Source organism: Candoia aspera, chromosome 3, assembly GCF_035149785.1.
Source record: "Candoia aspera isolate rCanAsp1 chromosome 3, rCanAsp1.hap2, whole genome shotgun sequence".
In the NCBI taxonomy this organism is placed as follows: Eukaryota; Metazoa; Chordata; class Lepidosauria; order Squamata; family Boidae; genus Candoia; species Candoia aspera.
Window position 1 is genome coordinate 115,292,654 of NC_086155.1, and position 25,231 is coordinate 115,317,884.

The 25,231-nt window shown below is 39.1% G+C and overlaps 1 protein-coding gene across 3 annotated transcripts in view; it reads right to left on the reverse strand.

Moving 5' to 3' along the window:
* AFAP1 (actin filament associated protein 1) overlaps nt 1-25,231 on the reverse strand; it is a 62,481-nt gene that overhangs the window by 32,021 nt on the left and 5,229 nt on the right. For all 3 annotated transcript variants that reach the window (XM_063298681.1, XM_063298680.1, XM_063298682.1), the window contains exons 2-7: nt 15,325-15,453; nt 14,538-14,635; nt 9,395-9,503; nt 7,626-7,837; nt 4,847-5,026; nt 141-230 (exon numbers count right to left, since the gene is read on the reverse strand). In XM_063298681.1, coding sequence (XP_063154751.1) covers nt 141-230; nt 4,847-5,026; nt 7,626-7,837; nt 9,395-9,503; nt 14,538-14,635; nt 15,325-15,451 — 816 coding nt within the window. In that variant the 5' untranslated portion in view covers nt 15,452-15,453. The remainder of the gene's footprint in view (nt 1-140; nt 231-4,846; nt 5,027-7,625; nt 7,838-9,394; nt 9,504-14,537; nt 14,636-15,324; nt 15,454-25,231) is intronic.

A 25,231-nucleotide genomic window follows, 5' to 3' on the forward strand; every position in this document is an offset into this window, starting at 1 on the left:
GCAAAGATGAATGGCCTGCATGAACCAGCCACTGTTGCTCATCTCCTTGGAGATTTAGTAACTCAGGACTCCTGGCTCAAAGTGATTTCTGAACAATCTGACACAGCCATATTGTGGTTTGTCTTTTGCAGTTTAATTACCTTTTCCAGATCAGTCTTATGCACAGAATTAGATGATGGTCCATCTGAATCTACAGTGCCAACGTAAGTGCTGCAAACTTCCTTTATTACCTTTAAATAAATGGGAAAAAATGCTCATTGGTATCTTGCTTGAAACTTAAGTCAGTATACTTAAGTAGAAAAGAGTATTAAAAATAGAAATTAGCAGTTACTATCTTGATAGTTGAAGAATGCAAGAGTAGCAAAGCAGAAAGTATCTTAAAGATACTTTCCATTTACTCTATTAGCATCTTGATGCAAGACTTGGAGAAGCCATTAAAACTAGAGATGAAAGGTTTCAATTCCATATATGAGGCTTCTCATTCTGGACAGAGGAATACTTATACTGTATACTATGACCCCAGTCCTTCTTTCTGTCTGTTATTCATTGAGGATTTAACATTCCTTCTTTTCATCTCCTACTTACGCCAATTCTTCCCCTTTTATACATATATCCCATTTTCTTTTTGGTATAAACTACCATATGTTAATAGGAATACTAGACAGCTTAAATTCAATTAAACTTTTCAACTCAAGTTTAAATGAAAAAGCAGCTAAAATAGCTGTTTTAAAATAGCTTTTTAATTTTTTCCTTTTTTCCCTTTTTCTTCTTCTTTATTTACTTCTTAGTATTTTAATTTTGTTAAACCTGCTTTGTCCATTTATTTTTTCCTTTTATTAACATGTATAAATATATATATACATACACACACATTCACACTCACACATATATACCAAGTAACAATACAGTGGAGATTTCAATATCAAGTAGTTTAGCTTAAGACCGAAACCTTTATTATATAACAAATACACTGATGTATGTCACAGAGTGTTCTTCTTTCATCCCTTCCTTTCTAATGTTATTATTTGACTGAAAAAAAGCCCAAATAATTATGCTTGTAACATTGATATCCTAAATTGTAATGAATATTGATAGAATATATTTTTTTCTTTTTTCTTTACATCTAATACCCTAAGGTATCTAAATAACAGAATATCAAGAATGTAATTATACTACATAAATATCACTGTATTAAAAAAAGAAAGAAACAGCTAATATATTTCCTGTTACTTTACCTGATATTTGCAGTTGTTCTTATTGGTGGACTGGATCTCTTAATGACACTAATTGGGACCAGAATTTCTGTCACTAAGCAATGAGGTCATTGGGTGCAACATCATGTGACTGTACCCCTTAGTGACAGCAGTTTTGGTAGTCCTGACTGTGGTCATTAGGCCAGGACTGTGCCATCGTTAAGGGAGGACCTCATGCTTCTTCTGCCCTGCCATGCTCACCTCTGCTTCAACTCCCCCCACCTCCCATCTCCCCCCATCTCTGACCTTTCAGCCACCCTGCAGTCTGCCACCCCAACACCCTGCATTCTGCCACCCCCCACTGACCTTTGCCGCCTTCTTCTTCCCGCTGCTGGTAAGCCATGCCTGGCCTGGCCCTTCACGGCCAGCAGCTGCCTCATGAAGGGCCAGGCTGGGCGTGCCTTGTCAGCAGCAGGAGGAAGAAGATGGTGAAGGTCAGCTGGGGGAAGCAGGGGTGGCGGGGAGCAGGATTGCAGGGCAGATGCAGGGCGGTGGTGGGGAGGGGCAGTAGAGTACAGAGCAGCCAAAAGGACAGAGATTGGGGGGTAATAGGCAAGTGGAGGGAATTGAAGTGCCCCTCTGGTTTTAAGTGCAGGCAGACTGCCAAGCACCCGAATTTTGATCACATGACTGCGGGAGCACTGCAATGGCCATAACTTTGAGGACTGGTTGTAAATACCATTTGTTCAGCACCGTTGTAACTTCAAAGGGTCGCTGAACAAATGGTCATTAAGCAAAGACTACCTATATCTAAAAACGGTTCATTATTATTACAATTATTGATCAACATTTTAAAAAATACATTCATTTTTACTTAAATGTAAGCAGTGTAACTTAGTTTGATGTGACCATTATTTAACAAATATAGCAAATCTTAGAACAAAGCTCAGCTACAATGAGCATACTTTATGGGTAATAACAGCAAGGAGTAACTTCAACACAAAATTCCCTGGGCCTGCCAGAGACATTTACTGAAAGCCAGTAAATTCTCAAGAAGACAATTTATAATACAAACATTATAACATAGGTAGTATTACCTCCACCTCCCCTGCACTGACGGCACAACTCTGAATAAGAGATGCAGTGGAATCCGCCTTCAAATAAAGCTGATGGTAGTGGTCAAAGCAAAACCTTTTCCCTTCCCCTCAAAAGGCACCATGAGATCAGTTAATCTCCCAGTACTGTATGTGCCTATTACTGTTGCCTCCAAAGTTGTAATATTTGGGTCAAATTCTTTTGAAAACTGCTATCCTATACCCACTGTAGGAATTCTATAAGCACTACTAATTCTGGGGCAATCTGTAAGCAAAAAGCTTCCTCTTCCAGGCCCCTTTCAAGACATTTGAAACTTATTCTGTAGAACAAGCATGCATGTTCCAAGGGATTTGTTTGAGGCGTGGAACAAAATATGCTGTTCCACTGCTTATGCAGAAGAACACGGTTACACCTAATTTCTAAGCTACAGTTCTTGGTCAAGACCACAGCTGTTCGACTAAGATAAAATACTTAATTCCTATAATATCAAAATATTTCTTTTATTGCAGAATTTGACCGAAACATTTAAGTTGTTTCTTCCTGTTTTTCCTTTATCAAGGCATCCTAACCTAACATGTTCATTCCCCCCCACACCACATTTGAGGGAAATTATACGATAAACTAAAGAAAACACAAAGTTACTTTAAAACATCAAATAGCATATCTATATGGATTTTTTAAAAACTCCGTGTGATTTGTATTTCAGTTTGAAAATCTATTTTACTTGTGCAAGTATTTCTGTATTTTCACTCCTGCCTCTTCAATGACCCTTAGGATATTGCTCATGTTTTCAGCATCTGCTCATCCCACAGAGGCAATTAGTTTTGGCTACACAAGATATAGAAGTCAGAGAGAGGACACAGTGAATAATTTGGCCATGAGCTGTGCCTATGAAATCATGCATTATTTCAAAAGACAGATTTCATCATTCCAGCAAGACAGGATCCTCGTTGTTATCAAAATAGCTGTTTTCATCCCAAACTGTTTGCTACATAATTAAGCACTAGTGATGTTTTAACAGAGCAAGGATAGAGATGTGCCTGCTGCCATTAATGTCTACCCTTCTGTTAAATCCCTAAAGGGAAGGTTAAAAGGTTTGCAAGCTGACAAACTAAAGACAATAAAAACATTAATATTCTAAAAGAAGTATTAATTTAACTCTACACAGTAGCACTATCTTCCTACCTTCAGGATTCAAATCCCAAGTCCCAGATTTGAGCTTCAAATGCCTAAGAGCTTGAATTCTACAAAACTTTGTGGCTACTTTTTCAGGGTATTGCATTATTATCCTTAAGTATAATTTAAATTATACTTTTTGTATGCTGCATGATCCAAAGGCACAAAAAGAGAATCTCTATTGATGCTTCACTCACAGTTGTGAAATTGTCTTCTTTGTTCTGGAGAAGTTTGGGCTAGAATATTTTCTAGGTGAACTATAACCCTTATTTGGACTGATTTCTAAAAGGTGAATTAAGGCAGAGTAATTTAATTCTGTACTGGGTACTTTTCCTGTGTTTTCCTGTGTATTTATTTCCTTCCCCAATATCTGGAATGGCAATCAGTCAAAAGAAATAAATAGTATGTTGGAATGAGACCGATTTGTTCTGGGGATTAATTTTTTCTATGAAGACATCTTTGATACCTGTATGTATGTATGTCTCCTGCTGTGCTCTTTCCTATCCTCTGCAAGGCATCTTACTGCACAGAAGGTGAGTTTGGCATATGCCTGTAACGCTGGCAGTTATAGATAAGTACGATCTTGTTTTTTCTTTGTTAAATCTGCACAATATCTCATATGAAATATGTCTTATGTAAAAAAAACCCTATTAAATCTTGGAAATACAACTCCTGCAAATATTGCCCATCTCCCTTCTCATTCTCAGGTCTAAGGCCTGAAGATGAGCAGAGAAAAACGCAAACACAGGACAAGTAACCATCCAGGCATTATCAGTGTGGCACAAAGGTTTTTTGTCCTTACAAAAGAGAGGAAAAGACTACTAGTCACAGGCTCCTATTTCCCAAAAGACAACAATGTTAAAGGGAAGGTCAGCTGGGCCTCAGTCCCCTGCTAGAGAAAAATCAGCTGCAGAGTGATTGCTCTGAATACCCATCCTTGGGGGAAAAAGTACGTTCCAAGTGGCCACTGGTCTAGGTTATGAAATGAAAGGGCATGCCAGCCAGATCTAGACCTGCAATTGTTGGCAAATCCACTGCAGCTTCCAAACATTAATAACCTGGAAAAGGGGAAACTGTCTCTCACTCCCACACCGTTATTAGTTTACTGGAAATAAAATAAAAATGTAAACCATAGCCAGATATCATGCTATAGTCAGTAGGGAGTAATGTGTAACATCCACCCCTAATTTATGACTTAAGCATGCTGATTGGCTGAATTCCTGTATCACTATGAGTTTAATGATGGGATGGAATTAATACTTTACATGTTCAATTTTATGGTAAGTTTTCACACATTTTAAATACATTTTTATCAATCACCATTTGACATTAAGTTAATCATTAGAAGGGAGAGATATGGAATTGATTATGACATGACATACCTTCAGCCACTGATCTGCCTGCTCTTTGCTCTGTACAGCAAGAACTAGAGCATCTTGCCCTTGGTGTGCAATTTTCAGCTCATGCTTCTTCTTTTTACTGTCTTTGGGAATATATGTAATACTGCAGTCACACAATAACAGTTCCATCTGAGGCTGCTGCTCCTTGGAACTTTTATAGCACTAAAGGCAAAAAGAAGAATGTGAAAATCAAACTTCAGTGAGCAAAAATCAGCTCCAGTTTAAATGAGCAATCCCATTCACATCATTGTTCTACTATTCACAAATTAACAATGGCAAACAACTTTGGAGATTATGGTAGTCACAATAAATGATGAAAATTGTTAAAAACACAATAGCATTAACCTCAGCTGAAAGCTGAAATATACTACTGTGAAAAATTATTTTTCTTAACTCTGTTCAACTTTGGATAAAGCTGACACATCATTCAATTAAAAAAAAATTACACTGAAAGCCACCATGCAGCTGGCAGTGGTGAATCCTTCCTTGAGAGAGGGGGTTGTACCTCTGCCTCTTAAGGAGGTGTTGGTTTGCCTCTCCTCAAGAAACCGTTGCTAGATCCCACCATACTGGACAATTTTCATCCAGTATCCAGTCTCCCTTTTTAAAGGAAAGGCTGTGGAGAATGTGGTCATGCAGCAGCTTCGGTGGACCCTGGATGAAGTGCATCATCTGGACCATTTTCAGTCAGGATTTGGCCTGGGCATGGGACGGAAATGGCATTGGTCATGCTTTTGGATGATCTCTGGCAGGAGCACGATAGGAGTAGTGCATCCACCCTGGCTCTACTTGACCTCTCGGCAGCCTTCAGTACCACTGACCATGCTATTATTCTGGATCTGCTCCATGGAGCAGGAGTGGGCAGCACTGTATTGTGCAGGTTTTCTTCCTTTCTATGAAGCCGATACCAGTCAGCGTTGATCAGGGCTGAGAGATCCCGCCCTTGGCCCCTACTATAGGAGTTCCACAGGGTTCAGTACTCTTGTCACTCCTGTTTAACATCTACATGAAACCACTGAGTGAGGTCATCAGGCACCATAGGGCGAGGTATCATCAGTATGCTGATGATACTCAATTATACATCTCCGCCCCTGGCAAATTAAATTATGCTTTTGATATCCTGTCTCTGTGCCTAGAGGCTGTTTGGGTCTGGGTGGAGAATAACAGGCTTCAACTGAACTGTGGCACGACTGAATGGCTTTGGGTTTTAGGGCCTTCTGGATCTGGGACTTTACCATCTTTGGTGCTAGATAGGGTTGTACTGCCTCAAAGAGACCCAGTGTGCAATCTGGGGGTCCTTCTGGACTCACAACTCCTGCTCAAGGAGCAAGTGGCAGACATGGCTAGGAGGGCCTTTGTGCAACTTTGTATTGTGCACCAGTTGCACCCATGAAGTTCCACTCACAGATACTCATGACCTGGTCACCTCACGAATGGGCAAGTATAATGTGCTCTACATGGGGCTCCCCTTGAAGTGCATCTGGAAGCTTCAACTGGTGCAAAATATGGTAGTACAGGCAGTTATGTGTGCCCTTACAACAGCACATGTTACACCTCTGGTCCATGAGCTGCACTGGTTGCCAGTTTGCTTCCGGATTGACCTTTAAAGCCCTACGTGGCATGGGACCAGATTATTTGAGGGACTGCCTCCTCCCAGTTACATCTCCCCATCCCATCAGGTCCAGCAGGAGAGGCATGTTATGGGTCCCATCTACTAGAGTTTCATCTGATGGGACCCAGGAGATGAGCCTTTTCTCCCATGGCACCCACCCTCTGAAACCATTTCTCCCCTGATGTTTAGCCCCAACCCTACTGGCCTTCCAGAAATCTCTCAAAACCTGGCTTTTCCAGCAGGCTTGGGGATACCATGGAAATAGGGAGTCTGTGAGATGGCTGTATTGTGTACAGGAGGTTGGTCCATTCTTCTGTGGTCTTATTTATATTTATGTTGAATTGTTTTTAATGGTTATTTTACATTTGTTTTTAATTATTTGTTTTATTGTACACCTCCCAGAGTCACGTTTGTGAGATGGGCGGCTATGTAAATGTAGTAAATACATAAATAATATTCCTGACATGTTCAAGGGTGATGCTTTTCCAACACTTTTTTAAAGAGCAAGTCAACAGTATTGAGTTTCTCAAGATAAATATAGAGAGTTTCTTCAAGATCAGCTTTTGGCAACCAATTGACAAAAACAGCCAATATATGAAACTGAGGCTGAAATAGTTGTATTATTCTTCTAACACAGCACTATACTCTATTATAGCATATTGTTTAAATGATTCTAAATCAGGGCTGGATTTTGGGGAAAGGGCTAGAATCAAGCCTTGCCTGTTTGAATGTCAAGATGCCTTCCAAGTACCAGCATTACACAGTATTCCTACATATTCTTCAGTATCTCATTCTGGCTGTCTTCTTCAACCTGCCTAAATCTCCTGCAAAATTCTATCATTACCATTCAGTCAGAATTCTGATACTGTTTGCACTCTTGGCTGCCCATGCTTTCCCAGTGATAATCACACTTCAGAAATAAACACAAAGGTATACTGCAGAAGCTAGGTACTGCTGACCCCACTCATAACTACCTCCTTTTCTGTGGAAGAAACTAGCCAAGCCAAAACTAGCCAAGCCATGAAAAGGCAAATTAATCATGATACTTAAGCAAATACACCTTAGCCTTACAGATAATTTTCCAGCACAATGCTGGACCTAATTACACTGTAACCAGCATTTCTATAAAAACCATAATGGCTTAGTTACCAATAGTTTGTTTTCTTTGATCACACACAACAGTTTGGTCCACTGCCCAAATCGTTTTTTTCGTAAAAGGAAGGCACAGATTTTAGCATCCTTAACAAGGTCCATTGACGCTTCCTCAGAAGGCCATTGATGTCTCATTTTTTTCCCTTTTCCATCCTCATCTTCTTCATCATAAGATTCATACGAACTACTCATTGCATCAGAATCATAATCTTAAGGGGCAAAAAAAGTTCTGTTAAAGTAAAATCATCCATATAGCATAGACCAACAAAGTCACATCTAGAATTAATGAGTTTGTGCTGAAAACCTCATATTTTCTAAGGCAAAAGTACATTTTCTTAAATTAAGGGCAATGAATTATATAATCCACAGGTTTAATTCTATGGATGCATTAGTTTTTACAAGCAAAATTAGCAAACTTTGGAGTCATAAATAATATCAAAACTAAAAAAGTATAAAGCAACAAAGCAACTTTGGCTAATCTTCCCTTAGAAGATATATAGCCTACCTTTCCTCCAGAAGCTCAACAATGTACATTCTTATAATGTGAATGAGAAAATATTTAACTGGCAAAAATTTCTTCATACAAAAAAAAATAGCTAGATAAACCTAGAAATTGGCAGTTGAAAAATAAACTAACTCTCATGACTGCCTGACATGTAGTTGTGGGAACACGTTTTCTCCTGAAAGTTACAAAAACATTTAAGCAATGTTCTGTGTATGACTACAGTAAGATCTTCTGTTTCAGAAATGAAAAGTAAACTTTATGAATGCAAAACAAGTTGCAAGAAATAACATTTAAACATGTTTCATTAGAGGTTGTTAAATCTTCGCCCATAAAGAAATATGCAAGATTTTAGAGGGCCCTAAACTCTGGGGCCCTGGGGAATTAGCCCAGTTATCACTCCCCCAAAGCTAACTGATGGCCAGTTCCCCAGAGAAGGGGATCCAATGTCTTAGGTGCATGGCATGAGGGGCTCCTGGAACCAGTTGGGTAGCAATAACATGCTGGACTTGGAATGGGAAGATCCAGGTTCATCTCTGCCCTCATCCATGAAAACTCACTGGGTGACTTTGGATCAGTCACTCTTACTCAGGCCAACCTACCCCAAAGACCAGCATGAGGAAAAAATAAAGGGAGACCCCAGTAAGCAACCTTGAGCTTCTGGAGGAAAGGTGGGATATATATCTAAACATGAAGCTATAGTAATCTATGGTTTAGTCATCTTCTATTTAGATTTCTGTAATGAATTGTATATTGAATTGCCACGAAGATACTCCAGAACTTTTGCTTGCAAGAGTTCAGCAAGAAGTCCTGAACAGGAATCATGACTCTAATATTTCAGTCTTTCTTTCACTTCACTGATTTCTCCTTCAAATTCAAAGCACCCCTTTGACCTTCACCTTGTGCCCTGTCTTAGACCAGCATCCTCTGATCTGTTCTATATTACAAATAGATCCGGGAGAAGAGCATTATTTAATAACAGCAAGGCAGACTAAATACACAAGAAATATGTAACAAATACACAGTACTATTCCTGGTAAGTACTGCAGCATCTTAATGTTAATTTAGAAACATTAAATAATAATTCATTATGAGCTGGTCAGGTGGAAAGGAATATCATTTTAATAAAGTATACTATAATTAGATATAAACTTGGGAACAGTCTTTTTTTAAAATTTACACTTGAATTTTATATTCTTAAAGCAATAAAAATAACTGAACAAGAAAATATACTTGCATTACTTTAAAGGTATATTTTACTTACTGGATGTAATGTATTCAGGAGCCTTCCCTGGGCTGAGTGGCACAGCCTCCTCATAGTAACCTTCAGGAAGAGAAGAGGAAGGCAATGGAGGAGGACCATTATCTGGTGGCTAAATAGGAGAAAAAAATTATTAGGCAAATTCAACAAAGAAAAAATAAATAAGAAGAATGCTTGTTTTATCTTTCATTCAAATCTTATTGATTTGTTATAAAATCTTGATTCTTTAATGCAGCTTCTATACAACGTAACAGGCTTTATTCCAAAAACATAATCTTTTTCATTTTTTAATGTAGCAACATCAATTAAGCTGAAATGCATTTAAAGTGTTCCACCATTCTATTATATACATTCATTCATTCAGTTTATTAATTCATTCAATCAATTTTTGGGCTGCTGCAACTGAGTGACTCTTGGAAAGTTACAGTCTCAACAATAAAACATCCACCATAGAAGTACAAGTTTTTGTTGTTTATTCATTCAGTCGCTTCCGACTCTTCGTGACTTCATGGACCAGCCCACGCCAGAGCTTCCTGTCGGTCGTCAACACCCCCAGCTCCCCCAGGGACGAGTCCGTCACCTCTAGAATATCATCCATCCACCTTGCCCTTGGTCGGCCCCTCTTCCTTTTGCCCTCCACTCTCCCTAGCATCAGCATCTTCTCCAGGGTGTCCTGTCTTCTCATTGTGTGGCCAAAGTATTTCAGTTTGGCCTTTAATATCATTCCCTCAAGTGAGCAGTCTGGCTTTATTTCCTGGAGGATGGACTGGTTTGATCTTCTGGCAGTCCAAGGCACTCTCAGAATTTTCCTCCAACACCACAGTTCAAAAGCATCAATCTTCCTTTGCTCAGCCTTCCTTATGGTCCAGCTCTCACAGCCATATGTTACTACGGGGAACACCATTGCTTTAACAATGCGGACTTTTGTTGTCAGTGTGATGTCTCTGCTCTTAACTATTTTATCGAGATTTGTCATTGCTCTTCTCACAAGGATTAAGTGTCTTCTGATTTCCTGACTGCAGTCAGCATCTGCAGTAATCTTCGCACCTAGAAATACAAAGTCTTTCACTGCTTCTACATTTTCTCCCTCTATTTGCCAGTTATCGATCAAGCTGGTTGCCATAATCTTGGTTTTTTTGAGGTTTAGTTGCAAGTCAGCTTTTGCACTTTCTTCTTTCACCTTCATCATAAGGCTCCTCAGTTCCTCTTCACTTTCAGCCATCAAAGTGGTATCATCTGCATATCTGAGATTGTTAATGTTTCTTCCAGCGATTTTAACTCCAGCCTTGGATTCCTCAAGCCCAGCATGTCACATGATGTGTTCTGCGTACAAGTTGAATAGGTAGGGTGAGAGGATACAGCCCTGCCGTACTCCTTTCCCAATCTTAAATCAGTCCATTGTTCCGTGGTCTGTTCTTACTGCTGCTACTTGGTCGTTATACAGATTCTTCAGGAGGCAGACAAGATGACTTGGTATCCCCATACCGCTAAGAACTTGCCACAATTTGTTATGGTCCACACAGTCAAAGGCTTTAGAATAGTCAATAAAACAGAAATAGATGTTTTTCTGAAACTCCCTGGCTTTTTCCATTATCCAGCGGATATTGGCAATTTGGTCCCTAGTTCCTCTGCCTTTTCTAAACCCAGCTTGTACATCTGGCAATTCTCGCTCCATGAATTGCTGAAGTCTACCTTGCAGGACCTTGAGCATTACCTTACTGGCATATGAAATGAGTGCCACTGTTCGATAGTTTGAACATTCTTTAGTGTTTCCCTTTTTTGGTATGGGGATGTAAGTTGATTTTTTCCAATCTAGAAGTACAAGTACATAACAATAAATTGTCCCCCAAAATTAACTACAGATAAAATAATCAACCAACCAATCAAAAAGCAATGAAAACATATTTAAATCAAAGGGCCTCTTAAAAAGCTAGGAGCATAGAGTTGTAATGTACTCATATCAATAAGACAAAATCAGTATTTGAGACTATTAATACAACACTTTCATTAAAATCAGCATGACGAAACTTGTAAATCTAAACAGGGAGATGTTAAATATTTGGGAAGACAATTATCCAAAGAGTTTTCTGATACATTAAAACAGATGGTCTCAAAACATGCAATACCATTTCCCACCCAAATGATAAATTGTTCTTGCGACCTTCCTCTATTTATTAAATAAATAAATAAATAGGGTTTAAAGTATGATTGGCATATGTTTAGGCTCATAAATTTTGCTCTCTCTCAAAACTCACTCCAGATTTGCTTCCTACTTTAGTTACATAAACCTGCTGCAGGCCGACCCAACCAAAGCAGGAATACTATCAAAATTCACTCCAGATTTTACTTGACACTCCTGGTGCAAGCCAATTGCATGCTTGCCCAAGCAAAGTGGAAGTGAGTTGTGAGAGCACTTCTTAGCCTGATCACCCCTAAATTGTTCATGGTTGCTCAAGGGAGTCACAAGTCTGTTTGAGAATCCCTTGCATTAAGTGATAATTGAGTATCATAAAACTTCACCAAACTGATTTAAAAAATTAAAGGAGATCCTACATACAGTAATAACAATGCAATTGCTTTAAAAGCTATCACAATTTGGGTAGAAAGAAAGAAAGTTCATATTGAGAAATGGAACAAGAAATACAATTAAATGTTAGAGTACAAAGATCCTAACTAAGCTATTTGTGAGTTCCTACAACCATTTCTCCTAATGGTTTCTTTCTACTTCTGCAAATCTTGTATTGTTATTCTGGCTTTGTAGAGATAGGAATGGGAAAAATCTATCAAGAGTAAGTTTGCTTCATTTATATTCTTTTCAGTTTTTATTCAACTCTGTGTCACATCAACTTCTGATTGTAGTTGTTTTGAAAACACATGTGCATACATTTCTATAAACATTTTTGAGTTGTATACTGTATCACAAATTTGATGGAAAACTGTATTCTTGTTCACATACAGGTTCAAGAAATGCAAGCTGCATACATTTACATTATAATGGAAAGAAAGCACATTCCTCCCCCTTTTGTACATTAAGATTAGCATATCAATAGCTGATATTGTGTGTATACACATGTATTTGTCTCTGTGTGTTTGTGTGTGTGTATATGTGTACATTCTTTTGGGTATAAATGACATTTTTTAAAGGGCTGGGACCAAGAAAATGTATGTAAAAATATTTACAACTACAACTTGCAATTTCAAAATAGGAGTATATAGTGTGCAGAACAGATGTTCCTGCAATAAAGCCTTGAGATGAAATTACAAATTATAATATGCAATCAAGAAAGACAAAGAAAAAACAGATTTAATCCATAGTTTAGTACAAACATAGACTGCCTTTTTTCTATCAAGGTCCACATTCATTCAGGTAATTTGTTGGGAGGGTATATAATAAGCAGGGATGAAATAAAAATTGGGTGCCTCCAGACTCAAAAGGGGGTGCGAACACCATTCCCTCTTGGACACTTTTTTTCCCTCACACACCTTTTTCCCTCTCTTTCCTCCTCTTTTGGACTCTCTTTCCTCTTTCTTCCAAACCAGAGGTTGCATGGAAAGGAAAGAGTGCTTTGAAAATGTATCATGGCACACATGCAGTTAAACCAGGGGTCACAGGCTGCCTATCCCAATCTAATGGCCAGATTTTAATATCAATAACAATAATAATATTGGCGGTTGAAAAGAAGAAAGTGTGGATAATTGATGTGGCAATACCAGGGGATAGTAAAATAGAAGACAAAGAATTGGAGACGATCACAAAGTATCAAGATCCGAAATCTGAAAGATTATGGCATAAACTGGCTGTGGTGGTCCCAGTGGTTATCGGCACACTGGGTGCCATACCAAAACATCTTGGACAGCACTTAGAAAATCTGTGCATTGACAAAATTTCCACCTGTCAATTACAAAAAGGCCACACTGCTTGGATCCACACATACACTACGCCAATACATTACGACATCCTAGGTTCTTGGGAAGAACTCAATGCAAATGAACGCCAACACCAGCTAAAGAACTGGCAGCTGTAATTTCACGTTGTTGTGTATATAATAATTATTAAAATATTAAAAATAATAATTTTAATAATTAAGATAACATGGTTTTCACACAATATCCTAGGACAGGGCTAGCTTTAGACTAAAGCCGATAGGCACTGGCCTAGGGTGCCAAAGCTTAGGGGGTATCAACACTACCCCTCTTTCCAGATCATTCTAAAAATGCAAATCTTCACATTGGCAAGAGGTGGCGCTAACAATGTGGCCTGGGGCACCTTACACCTTTAGCTGGCACTGTTCCAGGCAATCTCATGTTCTTTGGAAGCTCCTCAAAGATTTCTCAGTAAGGACAGCAATTGTAAGTTAAACTTGTCCTTGACTCCTGCTCTTAGCCTGCAATGTGCAGCCACAGAAATGTCAGGTATGAACTGAATACAAGACAGAAAGCATGTTTCAGAATCCTCTGCAATGTTCAGAGATTTGTGGAAGACTGAGTTATAATAATTAGTACACAGACCTATTTATTTGATTCATCTTTTTTTCTTGTTTGTTTTATTGGAAGATAGCTAAAAGTCTCTTGGTATACGATGGACACATTATTCCTGGAAAGTAGAAGATCTGAAAATCACTAGTTTTTATAATTTCATAGTAACTGTTAAATACTGCAAAATACCAACAGTCATACTAATAATGGAAATAGAGTATAATGGATTACTCTGCATCAATCTCAGATAAAAAACCACATCATATCAACTACAGGTATAAAATAATCACCCAATATTCAGTTATAATTTGAAGAACATTTAGCATGCAAATTTATTTCAGTGATAGCTAGCTAATACAGTGAGACCAGATGAGTAACCATGTAAGTAATCTGCAAAGAAAACTACTTATTTGCTGAAATCTTTCATAAAATTAACAAAATATTAAATAAATATTTATATGAGATCTTACATGAATTTTGAATGTGCGTAAGACGTCAATTTGTGATGGAATAATATTTGGTTGTAATTAAATAATAACTTGAAATAAATAAAACATTCTTTATACAATAATTTAGAAGGAACAAGTTATAAATTCAGATAAACTTGTAGCTCAATTTAAAAACTATATTCTGAGGAAAGGAGAAAAGAGATTTCTTAAATCAGACTTACCAGCCATTGCTGGGGGATTTCTGGCAAAGGCATCTGAGGTGGCGCAGGTAAATTGATAGCAATCTCTTGTTTCTGTACATTTTCCTTTATCTCAAAGTCTAATGGAAAGGGAAAAGTGCACGTAGAATAGAAAATACTTAACGGAATGAATGACTTTCCACAATATCTGCTTATACTTATAGGAAATAAAAAAGGGACAAAACAACAAAAATATTGCTTTAAATGAAAAAGAAGAGCTGGAAAGAAGGAATGTTCCATAATACACTATATGTATTATAATAAACAACCATTATTTTAAGGCAGCCTTTCCCAATCTAATGTCCTCCAGAACTGCTAGATATAGCTCCCCAAATTCCCAGCTAGTGTCAGGTCTAGTACATTTCTTTGGGTGTTTGTTAGATATGTATCTTGCCTTTCCTCCAGAACTCTAAGGCAGCATAGACAGCCTTTCCCCCTCCACATTTTTCCCACAAGAATCTTGTGAGGTAGGTCGGCCTGAGAGAGAATGGAAGTGGCCCCAAGAACCTTGGTCTCCCTGCTCCTTAAACAGATGAGAAGGAAATGGAAATGAAGACATCCCTCCATTCTTTGAGCAAATTCTACAGAACCTCCTCATAGGGAGACAGCACAAACAGGAAAACAGCACCCAAAAACTCCAAAAGTGTTTTGCACAGATACAGAATTGGTATATCTGATCGCAGAGGTGAGGATTTCAGTTGTTTTCTTTCTGTCTCTGTGTTTTGCCTTAGAGCATCCTATCTGTAAACAGTATCAGTATGACACTGACCTTTTGTTGCCTGTATCCTTAAAAGAATGTTATTTAAAACTGCTTTCTTCTCCCTGACTGTGGATGTCAAGTACTCATGGTCCAGAAGTTGAAGAAACAGCTGCAATTCAACTATTAATTCTTCCATGGCTGAAAAAGACAATATAAAATAAAGGCTTCTTAACTGAATCTAAAACAGAAATTTGTAAGATGGAGCTCTATAAGCAAAAATTACTATTGCAACTTGTTAAAATTATCATTAATAACTGCCTAACCTATTGATATTTGGGTCCACTTGGGACACATAAATATTCATACAAATCCATCATGGAATTATGCAGGATGCCAAAAAAGAGTAAGTTTTGTAAGCAAAGTAAGTTAAACACAGGAGAAATGGATGCTGCTCAATTTCAGAAGCACAATTTCTCCATGCTTGGCAATCACATATGCGGAGCTGGGGAGACACACGTGCCCTGCATGTTACTTATATGTTGTATTTTATCAATTGAAACAAAATGCTGCTTATATATTCTTCAGTGAAAGCGTATGAATTCTGACAACTTTCAGTCAAGCTCAGATGCTTTTAAGAAATTGAAAATATGAACGGAGGAAAAACTTACAGTGGCTGGCTTTAGCAAAATGAAACCTCTATGTTCAAAAGGCAACTTGCTGGTAAGGAGAATTATTTCTATAAGCTTACAAATGACGAAGCACGCACTAAAGACTCATGAGATCCTGGGGGCAACTTTTCATACTTCTGGTATCTTACTTCTAAGTGCAAACTTCACCTCCACATACGAGTTTGTCATGAGGGCTCTACTCTGCTGAACTTTTGGATCAAGCAATAAACATCATTCGTCCTCCACAAGCAAAACGGAGAATGCTTTACTCATCCTGCCAGTAAACCCCTTACTAACTTGAAAATTAGAAAGGCTTCTGTCAGAGTTAAGAAGCTACCATCTGTTTAAGACAAAATCATGTAAATTTAATAATCTCAGAGCACATGGTATATTGGCAACACAGAGGCAGTTTTATGCCAACTGAATGCTTCATAAATAAGGAGTTCAACTGTCATGTGTTTTCAGTTTGAAATGTTTAGTAGTAATTTGCTTTATTTTTAGCTGACTACATACTTAACTTCTCTGTTAAATATTTAAGTGTTTTTACATCTAGTGACAGATAAAATATGCCAGTATGTATACAGCGAAAAGTTATCTATCCAATTCTTCTGACCCTAAAGATAAGGAAGGAAAACAAGTCTCCACATTCCTATCAGTATTATCAAGGTTTTATCAGGATATGGCTGGAAATAGTCAAAGTAGGATTTGTCGTGCCCTGTCACCTGGGTCCCCCCAATGTGTTGTCCACAGTAGCAATGTACCACAGGCGCAAGGAATCTGTTTCACAAGTTTTTCTTTAATAAACAGTGCTTTTATTACAATTAAAATTTCTTTTATTTTCTTGTATCTACCTACCTACCTATCCGCTAACATACTGCAAAGCAAAGCAGAGTCCCAGTCTGTGCTATCACCTGATAGACTCCGTAAGTATTCTTTGAAAATACAAAGGACGGGTGGCCCAAGGCCTTGTTTGCAAGTATGTCCGCCTCCAAAAAATAGATGACGGTAACCAGGGACAGTAAAGAACATCCTACTGGAGACAGGCTAGAGAGTGTTGCAACTGGCATCAACATGACAGTGATTCTGTGATCAAATAAACCTCATCCAACAGCGACCTGTTCTCAGAATTCCAATGTGGAACTGAGCCCCCTTCTTACCAATATTAACAAATATTTATTACATATTTAATACATTTCTATGCTGCTTTCCATGTAGTCACATCTCAAAATATTTATGGATAAAAAATAAAGTAATAGTGATGACATATAACTAACTTTAAGCAATATAAAAACAAAAATTAGTAAAAAGGTGGAGGGAAAAAAGGAAAAACAAACGTTCTGGAAGAACTGGGTGATCTTCATCCAAATAACAGAACAGTGGGTGCGTCACATATTTCAGGAGAGAGTGAACACTCCAGACCACAGGGGCCACCACATGAAGGCCCACCTCAGACAATTGCAAAATGACACTCTGTTAGTTGAGTCTATAACAGGGGAGACAATTTGACATATATCCTTTCTCTAAGTTCCTTTACCTTCTATCAGGAATGATTTTCTTTCAATTTTGGTACTCCACATATGCAATGACCTTCTGTGTACAGATCACCTGCACACTGCCTGCACTCAAGCTTTCTCTGTAAAAGATACCTGAAATGTTATCCCAAACATTATGCCTTACTATTTAATTTAATGTTAACAGTATTTTTAATCTAGCAATTTGTCAAGGTTATTCTGTCATTATGTTTCTAATATTATTTCTTGGATATGCAGAATTTTCATTAGGATAAAGCCCTGTATTTGGTGAATTAAAATGATATAAAGCCATATAGAAAACAACATTATACAAGATTAGGTCACTGGTTCAAGTTGTTGAATGTTACCTACATTTCTGGAGAGCACCATGTTACCCATAGCCACTCTTCAGAGAAGAGCTGCTAGGTTTCAGCCCTGGTGACACATGGAAACTGGCAACCTCTCATTGCAAAGTATATGATCTCTACCCGTTTTTGTTGCTAATGTTAAAAACTGAAAGAGGAGAAATAAACTGACCATTTTCTCTCCCATCATTTCCCATTCAATGCTGAATAGATACATTATATCTATTTTCATGCTGTGCAAGTTCTGTATTATCATTTAATTTTAATGGAAAAGGAGGTAGGACCTTTTCGACTTGTTCGCCCCTGGCGACTGATGGACCCAACAGGGTTTCACAGGGAGCTGGGGGTTATACCTGAGGACTTGCTGCATGGTCCAGTGGAGGCCCTGGCTGCTGCCTGGAATAGGGAGGTGTCCAGGGCCTTGGACAGGATCGCGCCTGTGCAACCTCTCTTGTCCGATCAAACCTGACACTCCCCATGGTTTATGGAGGAGTTGAGGGTTCTGAAGAGGATTAAGAGATGTCTAGAGCGCCGCTGGAGGAAGACAAGGACTAATTCCAACAAGGACTAATTCTGACCCTTGTGGCGATAAGAGTAGCGAAACGTCAATATTTCTTCACTCTTATTGCATCCGCAGAATGCTGCCCGATGGCCCAGTGTAAGATCACCTGATCCCTTTTGGGAAGGGGGTTTAGAAACCCATTTACAGGGCCAGGCTGAGGAGGTTGCTGGACATCTGGAGGATAAAATCACTCAGATTCATTCTAAGTTGGATGCCAAGTGTGTAGTAGGGTCTGGGGAGATGGCTAGGAAGTGGACTTGCCTGGTTATCTGGGAGCAGTTGATCCTGTTGGGCCCAAGGAAGTGGACAGGGTTCTCAGATCTGTAAATGCCACCACTTGCCAATTAGATCCATGTCCCTCCTGGCTGGTAAAAGCAGCTTGGGAGGTGATGTGTGGGTGGGTCCAGGAAATAGTGAATGCATCCTTGGGGGAGGGAGTGTTCCTGGAAGTCTTTAAAGAGGTGCTGGTGCACCCTCTCAAGAAACCATCACTGGACCCTACCATTCTGGACAATTTTCATCCAGTCTCCCACCTTCCCTTTCTAGAGAAGGTGGTTGAGAAAGTGTTGGCATTGCAGCTGCAGAGGGTCCTGGATGAAACGGATTATCTGGACCCCTTTCAGTTGGGATTCAGGCCCGGATATGGGACAGAAACAGCCGTGGTCGCACTTATGGATGATCTCTGGCAGGAGTGGGATGGGGGCAGTGCATCCATCCTGGTTCTTCTTGACCTCTCAGCGGTTTTCGATACCATTGACCACAGTAACCTTTTGGGTTGGCTCAGAGAGCTGGGAGTGGGTGGCATGGTTTTACGCTGGTTCACCTCGTTTCTCTGGGGCCAGTCCCAATCGGTGTTGATAGGGAGCGAGAGATCTGGCCCGCAGCCACTCCTTTGTGGGGTGCCGCAGGGTTCTGGATGGGGAACAACAGGCTTCAGCTGAACCCTGGCAAGACGGAGTGGCTGTGGGTCAGCGGCTCCACGGTATCCGGGAACTTACCATCTTTGGTTCTGGATGGGGTTGCAGTGCCCCAGACAGACCCAGTGCGGAACCTGGGGGTTCTCCTAGACTCATGGCTCCTGCTCAAAGAGCAAGTGGCAGCCGTGGCCAGGGGAGCCTTTGCACAACTTCATGTTGTGCACCAGCTCTGCCCCTTCCTGGATCAGGAGTCCCTCCAAACGGTCACTCATGCCCTGGTCACCTCTTGCATAGACTATTGTAATGCACTCTACATGGGGCTACTCTTGAGAAGTATCCAGAAGCTGCAGCTGGTCCAGAATGCAGCCATGCGGGCAATCTTGGGAGCTCCAAGGAGGGCACATATAACACCATTGCTGCGTGAGTTGCACTGGATACCAGTTTGCTTTCTGGTCCAATTCAAGGTGTTGGTTATCACCTTTAAAGCCCTACATGGCATGGGTCCAGGTTACCTGAGGGACCGCCTCACCCCCATCACATCGACCTGTCCCACCTGGTCAGGCAGAGAAGGCATGCTATGGACCCAGCCCATGAGGGATTGCCGATTGGCAGGGTCCAGGAGGAGGACCTTCTCTGCTGTGGCACCTGCCCTGTGGAACAGCTTACCCCTGGAGGTAAGACAGGCCCCCACTGTCCCGGCCTTCCGGAAGGTGGTGAAAGCATGGCTATGCCACCTCTTTTGGGATGGGAGGGGGGATAGCCATCCTTGCAGGTGCCTGGTGCTGTGATCATGCCAAGTACAAAGCCCTATTGCCATCTTGAATTTTACATTTTATATCTCATATTTTCATTGGCATTTATGTATATTTATATTGTATTGATTTTATATTGTACTGTTTTTACTAACTGCTATTTTATTATCTGTAAGTCACCCAGAGTCATCATGTACGAGATGGGCGGCAAAGAAATTAAATAAATAAATAATTAGGAAAGGAGGAAATAAGATGTTAAAATAAATGCACGAGAAAAATGAAATTTATCATTAGCTGTTGTTGCTAGCTCTAATCTTTATTCCAGATAAAGCTGGAGGAAGCTACATCAATTTATCCAGAATCTGTCCTTTTTATGAGTTAGTATAGAAAATATTTCCATGGATTGCCAGTCATCGAGAATTCTGGATTGAATATGGCTCCTTGGAATGAACTCAGATTTTCGAAGTATGTGTTATTCTTAATCATTCAACTCAACAAGAATCTCTTCCTCTCCAAGTTCATTTATCAGACGTTATGCAACACACAGATTGAAATAATTTCCAGAGAAACAAGTATCTTGGTTTGTCACAGCAAAAACAAGAAATTATTTTATTTAAAAACTGTAATATAAATTTTCAGACTGAGACTTTCTGTTCACCAAATATATACATGACATTCATGAACTATTCTTCAGATATATTCAAGATTTTTAACTAAGAATGTATATCTACCAAATTATTCAATACTTCATAAAATAAATAGGCTTCAGAATTCTGAAAATAGTTTGAAGTATCAAAAACTATTATTATTCAATGTTCCTTTTCTGCATTAATTTGCAACATATAACACAAATTAGATGCTAAGAGTTTCTTTGGCAAAGTACTTCAGATATGAGAGCCACACCTAACTGAACAAAGTTGACCTATTGCCTGTATGCCAAATGCAAATGGGTGTAGTTTATATATGAACAATCTGAACAGACATTACATCAGTCATCATAATCAAGACCAAACTCCCCTTTCTTTTCCATCACAAAAATATTTGTAAAATTCCATGTACCATTACATGTCTACTTTTGTTACCAAGCTCCCTTTACTCTTAAGGTAAAGATTTCTCTGAGTCAAGCTCAACTCCTGGTGACACAACCATGAAGTTCTCTTGGCAATATTACAGAACTTGTTTGCTACTGTCCTTTTGTGTGATTTTTTTTTTTTTTTACTTCCCAGGCTAGCCTACAACCTTGGGCTTACCTAGTGGTCATGGATTCACAGGCTAACCAGATCTGACTCTGTTTAGTTTTTTAAGATCAGCCAAAATGTGCTAGGTGTGGCCATTTAGCCAAATATGTGTTATAGCTATTTTAGCCAGATGGAAATCTTACTGAGTTTGGAGAACAGTTTCACTGAATTCCCATGCCTAGTTATAGCCTTCACGGGCCTTAATTCAGCAGGTGGCAGCACCTCCCTGACCTCATCAGGCTTCAGGTGTTAAGCAGCATCAGACCTGGTTAGTATTTGAACAGGAGACTACTAGAGAATATCAGGATTGTGGGCTAGATAGGATAGATTATAATTCATTTATGAGAGCTAGAATTAGTCTATGTGGTTTTCTTGGTAAAAATACAAGAGTGGCTTACCACTGCCTTCTCCTATGTAGTATGAATTGATGCCTTTTCCTTTGATGTCACTAAAGTGATCATCTGCCTCTGGCATCTTCCTATATTGCTGCTACCCAATATACAGTAGGAGCCTGCTTGTTTTAGTTAGGCAGTGGGATGACATTCACGCCTTAGGTGACCCTGATAGGTATATATATATATACTCTGGGCATACACTGCCAATGTTCTTTGCTCATCCCTCTCAGGAACACCCCCCTGCCACAATCTATGTGGTTGCTAAGAGTTGACAACTTGATTGCACATAATCAATCAATCAATCAATCAATCAGGATTGTTCATCTGACTAAGTAAATAAAGTTTGTCAATCAAATCAAAGAATGGGAATGTGTGCTAAAGATGTCAATGAAGATTCTCAGTCATCCAGATGGAATTGTCTGTAGGCTGAGTCATGGCAACTGGCTTTCTTTCTTTTTGGTAGAAATGTTTTGCTGCTTGTCCAAGCAGCTTCTTCAGTCTGCTGAAGATCATCTAGTCTAATTCCCTGCAGTTATAAGAAATCCTATACGACTATTACAACATTCTCGGTAACTGGCCATCCAGCCTCTTCTTGCAAATTTCTGATGGAGCATCACTACCTCTGAACAACTCATATCACCAAAAAGTGGGAAAATATCATAAAGTAAACATCTGGAGAGAAAAGGTTTGAAGTCCCCCCATCCACACATGTAGGTGTTGATCAGATCCAGTCACCACATACTTAACATCAGCATAAAAAACTCACGAAGGGACAGATGAATGTTGTGTACTTATTAAGTAAATTGGTCTTGAAATTATAAAAAGTATGGACACAGAAATTCAGGGAAAAAATGCATATATTTTTAAGCATGCTGTTCTAAAACTAAGTTTAATTTCCTTCTTAAAATAGTACCTCTCTGTACCTTAAATTATTTTTTTCTCCTTCCAATTTTGAATTTGGGAAAGGCCTCCCTACCAGGGCTCTGACTCTAATCAGGGTTCTTCAAGGACCACAGAAGGGGAAACCAGTATGGTAATCTGTCAGTGCCAAGCAACTAAAGTTCTACATATCGGAAGCCTTTCCAAGATAACATTAAATATGAAGGCACAGACCCTTACTGAATCAAAGTAAAAAACTACTTTTAGCTTCATTCAAATGTTAAGAAATTATAATATAATACTTAGTTTATTTAGGGTCATTCAAGTATGGTGACCAAATCAAATAAGTTAGATTCACCTGCCATACTCTTGGCCATTCTGCCCTCTAACCTATCAAGCCCAGTGGAAACTGGTCTCTCCTGTTCACTCCAAAAACAGTATATCAGCAATTTCTATCCCAAAAGGGACACAAACACATCTTGCAGTACACAGACCTGAGGCTCACACCTGTAGAACTTTTGGCAGACACTGTCTATTGGGCAGACACTGTATGAACGTTCTTTTACCAAAAACTGTAATAATTCATTAAAGGCAGTAGTAGAATATCTACTGTCTTATCAAGTTCTTCCTGATAAACTAGACAGGGCTTCTTCAGGTATTCCAAAGCATGTGTAAGAGTTGAAATGTATAGGCAACAAAGCATGTATCCTGGCAGTGCTCCACACATCTCCCAAATGTACTTCTATGGATCCCTTTCTATGTTGAGTGAGGAAGTCTGAAGGGGAGTGAAGTTGAACAGAATCTGTCATGCAGCCATATATGTATATATATTTACACATGCACAGAAAGGAAGAGTAAACTGTTAGACATTTCTCTTCAGAAGCTCTCTGTCCCCCCACAATTTGCCACAGGCCCGCAACTAGGGTATGTGTCACCCGGGGCAAACATGGATTCCGTGCTCCCCCCATGGGTTGGTGAGGGAGGTGTTAGCAAGTTTTATTATTCTATTATACATTAAATTAATAAAACATTCAGTATACAAGTACTATTTTGTCATTTTGGCGCCCCCCCAGCACGGCGTCCAGGGCACATACCCTGCTTGCCCCCACCAATTGCAGCCCTCATTTGCCAGCCAGCCCACTGCTCAATCCTTCATCTTGAATAAAAAAAATAATGGGTATATATATTCTGATAAAATACAGCCAGATGGTTTTGTATTCCTAGTTAAATCCCTCTTCATGGTTTGGGATAGTGCTACTAGATTTAAAAATTTAAGCATTTTGAGCCCATTTTATAGATGAAAATAATTTTGCTAAATATGTGTATTCTGTAAATGACACTTTCCATTCAAAATGCAGCACACTGCAGACTAAAAGAAAGATTCAGCAGAAACGTGTTTGCCATTTTTGAAACCCGTAGAAGGGCATGTCTCTCTGATCCTGTGCTTACTTTGGAGTCCCTTGGAGAGCTGAAAGATGTCCCATTGTTTAAACAACTGTTTCCACAGCCAAGTGTGAGGTCAGAGAAATAGCCTGTCTTTTTCAGACTCAAGAGAAAGGCAGGAGCTTTTGCCAGAATAAGTATGCTTGCCAATTACAAGCAAAATTGGATATTCCTGCCAATTCATTTGGGATTTTATCTGTATTGTTCATAAATGTGAATGATCTAATAAGGACTGCCCCCACTTTTAAAATTTCAATTACAGATCCCAGCTGAAAATGTGTCTTCTCCTAACGGTTTACAATTCCTTTTCAGATTTAACTTACTCTTACAACAGACCAAGCATATAACTTACCCAGCTTACAGCTGAGCAAATGAATATTAATACCATTCAAAAAATAGGTTCTGCTATTAATTTTTTGGCAAAGTTTTTTTGAAGCAGTCCACACTTCAATGAAAATGTAGTTGCCTGAAAATAAAGGAGAAGAAGAAGAGGCTTCCAACTTTCATCACACCAAGCATAAGCTAATATACTACCTTTTCACCCTTTTTTAAAGTTACAAATTAAAAAAAACTCTTCTCCCCATAGCCTAACTTTTATCTACACACAATCCAGAAATCATCTTTTCAATCCTAGTTCAGCAAAAAGTCCATTAGGAGTTACCAGAAATACCAAACAAATTGTTTATTCCTGGTCAAATAGTCCAACGTTATATTCCTTCTTTTTGCTCTGCATAATCTTGACCTTTAAATCATTCCTATGGCATCACGATTTCATCTTTCATCACTCTTAAGAGGAGTCTTCAAAGCTTTCACCAGCCTGCTTTGTAAATCCCATAAAGAGGCATTGTCTAGGATTTCTGTTGCAGTTGTTCGATATCTGGATCCTTCTCTTGATATGTCTTTTATATCCCCATTTTGGTAATCTCAATTTTGTTGTCTTCATGCCTTCCAACTCTATAATGTCTGTGTCAGGTAAACTTTTAAAGTTTTTCTCATTATCTTTTAAAAGTTTACCCATTGAAATCTGTATTCTTTCTGAGATATTAGTTATTAATATTTCTGTCATGAGTAAGGATGGCGAGCAGGGGGCTCCCATCCAGACTGTCAAGCGCATGCGTAGCACTGAGGAACTGTTCAGCCATTCAAAGAGACACAGATCGGGACCGCCTTAACCCTTGGGGGTTATATGTCTGGGTTTTTCCCACGCTTCTTCAGTTTGTTAGGATTCTTGTTAAGTACTAGTAAT